A 5,126-nucleotide genomic window follows, 5' to 3' on the forward strand; every position below is an offset into this window, starting at 1 on the left:
ATGTGGGTTGCGATAACTCACATGCCCCATCTGCCAACGCCATGCAGCTTGCCGGGGGCAAGTCCGCGCATGTGGGTTGCGATAACCCAAATCTCTCATCCGCCAACGCCATGCGGCTTGCCGGGGTTATGTCCGCGCATGTGGGTTGCGATAACCCACATGCCCCATCCACCAACGCCATGCAGCTTGCCGGGGGCAAGTATGCGCATGTGGGTTGCGGTAACCCACATGCCCCATCCGCCAACGTCATGCGGCTTGCGGGGGGCAAGTCCGCGCATGTGGGTTGAGAAAACCCACATGCCCCATCCGCCAACGCAATGCGGCTTGCCAGGGGCAAGTCCACGCATGTGGGTTGCGATAACCCACACGCCCCATCCTCAACACCATGAAGCTTTCCGGGGGCATGTCTGCGCATGTGGGTTGCGATAACCAACATGCCCCATCCGCCAACGCCATGCGACTTGCCGGGGGCAAGTAGAAGCGCCGGTTCTCTTCTTTCAGTATTGAAGTGTGGAAACTGCCAGACGTCCTTCCTCTTCGACCTACTCGAGCTCGGGCTACGCCTTCTTCTACAACGCCCGCCGGCGGGGATATGCTTATGACTCCTGAAGCGGCCCAGCTCGGTGTGACGTAGTCTGTTGCGGCTCCCTCGGAACCTGTGGCCGGATCTGGTATTGTCGAGAGCGTAGACCCCTCCGATCTCCATCTCACTATCAATTCGGGCTCCGGATTTTCTAGCTCGGCTGCAGCCTCTGCAGCCCCATAGACATAGGCATAGATCGCATATCGCTTTTTTTTTTTTTTGTAATTCCGAATATTTCACCTACATTGATAATCTAGTTAGTGCCATTGTCGTTTTTTTTTTATTTTTTTTCCGTTCAACTTGGCGGGGGCAAGTATGCGCATGTGGGTTGGGATAACCCACATGCCCCATCCGCCAATGCCATGCGGCTTTCTGGGGGCAAGTCCGTGCATGTGGGTTGCGATAACCCACATACCCCATCCGCCAACGCCATGCGGCTTGCCGGGGGCATGTAGAAGCGCCGGTTCTCTTCTTTCAGTATTGAAGTGTGGAAACTACCAGACGTCCTTCCTCTTCGACCTACTCGAGCTCGGGCTACGCCTTCTTCTACAACGCCCGCCGGCGGGGATGTGCTTATGACTCCCGAAGCGGCCCAGCACAGTGGGACGTCGTCGTTGCGGCTCCCTTGGAACCTGTGTCCGGATCTGGTATTTTCGGGAGCGTAGACCCCTCCGATCTCCATCACACTATCAATTCGGGCTCCGGATTTTCTAGCTCGGCTGCCGCCTCTGCAGCCCCATAGACTTAAGCATAGATCGCAGCTCGTTTTTTTTTTTTCTTTTTGTAATTCCGGATATTTCGCCAACATTGATAATCTAGTTAGTGCTTTTCTTTTTCTTTTTTTTTTTCCATGTAACTTGTCGGGGCCAAGTCCACGCATGTAGGTTGCAATAACCCACATGCCCCATCCGCCAACGCCAAGCAGTATGCCGGGGCAAGTCTGCGCATGTGGGTTGCGATAACTCACATGCCCCATCTGCCAACGCCATGCAGCTTGCCGGGGGCAAGTCCGCGCATGTGGGTTGCGATAACCCAAATCTCTCATCCGCCAACGCCATGCGGCTTGCCGGGGTTAAGTCCGCGCATGTGGGTTGCGATAACCCACATGCCCCATCCGCCAACGCCATGCAGCTTGCTGGGGGCAAGTATGCGCATGTGGGTTGCGGTAACCCACATGCCCCATCCGCCAACGTCATGCGGCTTGCGGGGGCCAAGTCCGCGCATGTGGGTTGAGAAAACCCACATGCCCCATCCGCCAACGCAATGCGGCTTGCCAGGGGCAAGTCCACGCATGTGGGTTGCGATAACCCACACGCCCCATCCTCCAACACCATGAAGCTTTCCGGGGGCATGTCTGCGCATGTGGGTTGCGATAACCAACATGCCCCATCCGCCAACGCCATGCGACTTGCCGGGGGCAAGTAGAAGCGCCGGTTCTCTTCTTTCAGTATTGAAGTGTGGAAACTGCCAGACGTTCTTCCTCTTCGACCTACTCGAGCTCGGGCTACGCCTTCTTCTACAACGCCCGCCGGCGGGGATGTGCTTATAACTCCCGAAGCGGCCCAGCTCGGTGTGACATCGACTGTTGCGGCTCCCTCGGAACCAGTGACCGGATCTGGTATTGTCGGGAGCGTTGACCCCTCCGATCTCCATCTCACTATCAATTCGGGATCTGTATTTTCTAGCTCGGCTGTCGCCTCTGCAGCCTCCTAGACTTAGGCACAGATCGCAGCTCCTTTTTTTTTTTTTTTTGTAATTCCGGATATTTCGCCAACATTGATAATCTAGTTAGTGCTATTCTCGTTTTTTTTTTTTGCCATGCAACTTGCCGGGTGCAAGTCCGCGCGTGTGGGTTGCGATAACCCACATGCCCCATCCGCCAACGCCAAGCAGTATGTCGGGGCAAGTTTGCGCATGTGGGTTGCGATAACTCACATGCCCCATCCGCCAACGCCATGCAGCTTTCCGGGGGCAAGTCCGCGCATGTGGGTTGCGATAACCCAAATGCCTCATCCGCCAACGCCATGCGGCAGACTTGCCTCATCCGCCATGGTTGCGATAATGGCCGCGGGGCGGCTTCGGGGCTAGGACCACATTGGCCAGCCATGCTGGGTACATTGCCTTCCGTATGTGCCCTATTGCTAGGAGCATGTCTACCTCAGACTTCACGAATGCCCTCCTCTCGGCCGACAACTGTCATCTTTTTTGCTTATCGGGCTTAAAACTATGGTATACCGCCAGCCTGTGTGATATGATAGAGCGGTCGATCCCGGGCATGTCCTCGGGACCCCATGCAAATACCATTGAGTATTCGCGTAGGACGGCTATGATCTGTTCCTGCTGTCTTGGGGCAAGCCCCTTGCCTATCCTGACGCATTTGTCAGGTCGACTTGGGTCAAGGGGGATCTCCTCCAACTCCGCGGCTGGTTCGGATCCTGCCTTCTTCTCCCTCTCAACCTCCTTCTCTACTGTATGGACAGGTAATTCTTCCGCCAACATTCTTTCGTACGCCGTCTTATAGCACTTTCAGGCAAGGTGCTGATCACCCCATACCGTCCCCACTCCCCCAGGGGTGTGGAATTTCAAACATAAATGCTCCATTGAAATAAGTCCGCCCAACCCTGCCAGCCCAGGCCTCCCTAAGATGAGGTTATGGGCGCATACTATCCTGACCACAAGGAATTGCATGTCCACTTTTCTCACGTGCGGGGGGCTGCCGATCTCCACGGGGAGCACTATCGACCCCTCTATCTCTATGGTGTCTCCAGTGAAACCAGCCAGTGGCGTCCTCACTGGTCGGAGCTGATCCTCGCTCAGCCCTAACTTTACGAAGACGTCATGATACATCACGTTGACACTGCTCCCCGTGTCCACAAGCACACGCATGACGCAGACCCCGTTGACCATCATGGCGACTACGAGCGCGTCCTTCGAGGTAGTCTCCCTTGCTGGCAAGTCGTTGTCAAAAAACCAAATCGGTTCCCGACGGGGCCTTTTCAACTGGGGGTGTTCGTCCACTGCACATACATAACTGCCTCCATCTTCCCTCGGGGCCCCTCCTCCAAAGATGACATTGAACACTGGGCGCTTTCCCGGGCCTTCCCTAAAGTCAGTCGAGTTTTCCTTAGCCTCCCCTGCAGGCCCAACCGTCAAGCGCCTAGCGCTTCTCGCAGCCAGCCGCTCCCAGTCTATGAAATTCGTCAACTTTCCTGCTTGTATGAGGATCTCTAACTCTTTTCTCCATGCCTAACAGTCATTGGTGGTGTGGCCGTAGCGGCAGTGAAATTTGCAATATCTCGTTGTGTCTGCGCCCGGCGGGATCGGGTTGGGACCAAATGTTTTCACTAACTGACACTCCTCCGCATAAGCTAAGATATCGCTAGGTGGGGCGATCCACGGGGCCGTCCGCGCCGCCGGGGGTGCTGACGTCGTCGCCCGCGCCGGGACAGGCGCTGGCGGCGCCCACGGCAACGGGGGGGCTCGTGAACCCCCCGTAGGCCTCCCTCTTCCCCCGGAGCTAACCTTCCTATCCTCCAGACCCTCCTGCAAGTAATTAGTCCGCTTCTTGGGGTGTGGTGGTTCCTCGAGCTGCGGCTTCTTGCTACTGTTGTGTTCTTCTAGACGCTTCATGCGGTTGGCCTCTTCAGCTTCGGCATACCGGTCTGCCTTCATCATCAAGGTCGCGTACGACCCGGGGGCCTTGCGGCGGAGGCTCTTGCATAGTTCCCCGGCACGGAGGGCTGCGATGAACATGACCATCGCGGACCGGTCATCCATGTCCTCTCCTTCGGCTTCCTCCTTCCTCCACCGCGCAAGGAACTCGGTAAGGGTTTCATCCTCCCCTTGCTTGACGCTAGCGAGATGCGTGAAATGCTTCTTGCGCCTCCTCCCTCTCAGGAAGTCGGTAATGAACCCGGTGGCCAGATCTTGGAACGAGCCCAGCGAGCCGCCTTTCAGGTTCGTGAACAATCGCTGCGCCCCCCCTGACAACGTAGAGAAGAACGCGCAACACATCAAGGCGTCCGATGACCCCATGGGCATCATAGCCGCCTGGTATGTCAGGACGTGCTCCTGGGGATCGCCTGTGCCGTCATACCTCCTCATGTCAAGGGCTTTAAAGTTGGGGGAAGGGGTTCGTTCATGATATTGGGGGTGAAGGGCGGGGTGAGGGAAATCCGGGGAATCATGGCGTGAGCGCCATGTTCCTTCCACCGCACTAACTCATCTATCTTGGTGTTAATCGCGTCTAGCCACTCGGTCGGGGGGTTGACCCGAGCCACCGGCCCCGGGGGGCGATATGCGCTTTCGCCTTCGGTTTCATCAAGACCAACCTCGCGGGCGTCAGCCCTCCACGACCCATGGCCACGTGGCACCACGATTGGGCCCACCGGGGGCTGCCCAGAGTGAATAACGTTGGCTCGCTCGTCGTCCCCGCATCTCCCGTCCTCGGCGCGAATCGAGGCGGGCGCCTCTGACACCTCGCGGTGGCCGGTGTCTCGTCCGTCCCCGCTACGCAGGGGGGTCAAGCGGGCGCTCTCCTGAT

The 5,126-nt window shown here is 57.3% G+C and overlaps 1 protein-coding gene across 1 annotated transcript; it reads right to left on the reverse strand.

The window, feature by feature from the left end:
* Positions 1–3,109: 3,109 nt before the first annotated feature.
* Positions 3,110–4,687, reverse strand: LOC109153761. The gene is made up of 2 exons (XM_019301625.1): positions 4,106–4,687; positions 3,110–3,829 (listed from the first exon to the last, which is right to left on the reverse strand). Exons 1-2 carry the CDS (start codon positions 4,685–4,687, stop codon positions 3,110–3,112), a joined length of 1,302 nt encoding a protein of 433 aa, XP_019157170.1.
* Positions 4,688–5,126: the final 439 nt, after the last annotated feature.

This window comes from Ipomoea nil, unplaced genomic scaffold (assembly GCF_001879475.1).
Source record: "Ipomoea nil cultivar Tokyo-kokei standard unplaced genomic scaffold, Asagao_1.1 scaffold2537, whole genome shotgun sequence".
Classification (NCBI taxonomy): Eukaryota; Viridiplantae; Streptophyta; class Magnoliopsida; order Solanales; family Convolvulaceae; genus Ipomoea; species Ipomoea nil.

What these genes read in the sequence shown, in the direction of transcription:
- LOC109153761 (XM_019301625.1), bottom strand. Translation starts at nt 4,687, where the DNA reads ATGAGGAGGTATGACGGCACAGGCGATCCCCAGGAGCACGTCCTGACA. An exon ending in AGGGTCTGGAGGATAGGAAG is followed by an intron (nt 3,830 to 4,105) that starts GTTAGCTCCGGG and finishes AATGACTGTTAG; the next exon opens with GCATGGAGAAAAGAGTTAGA.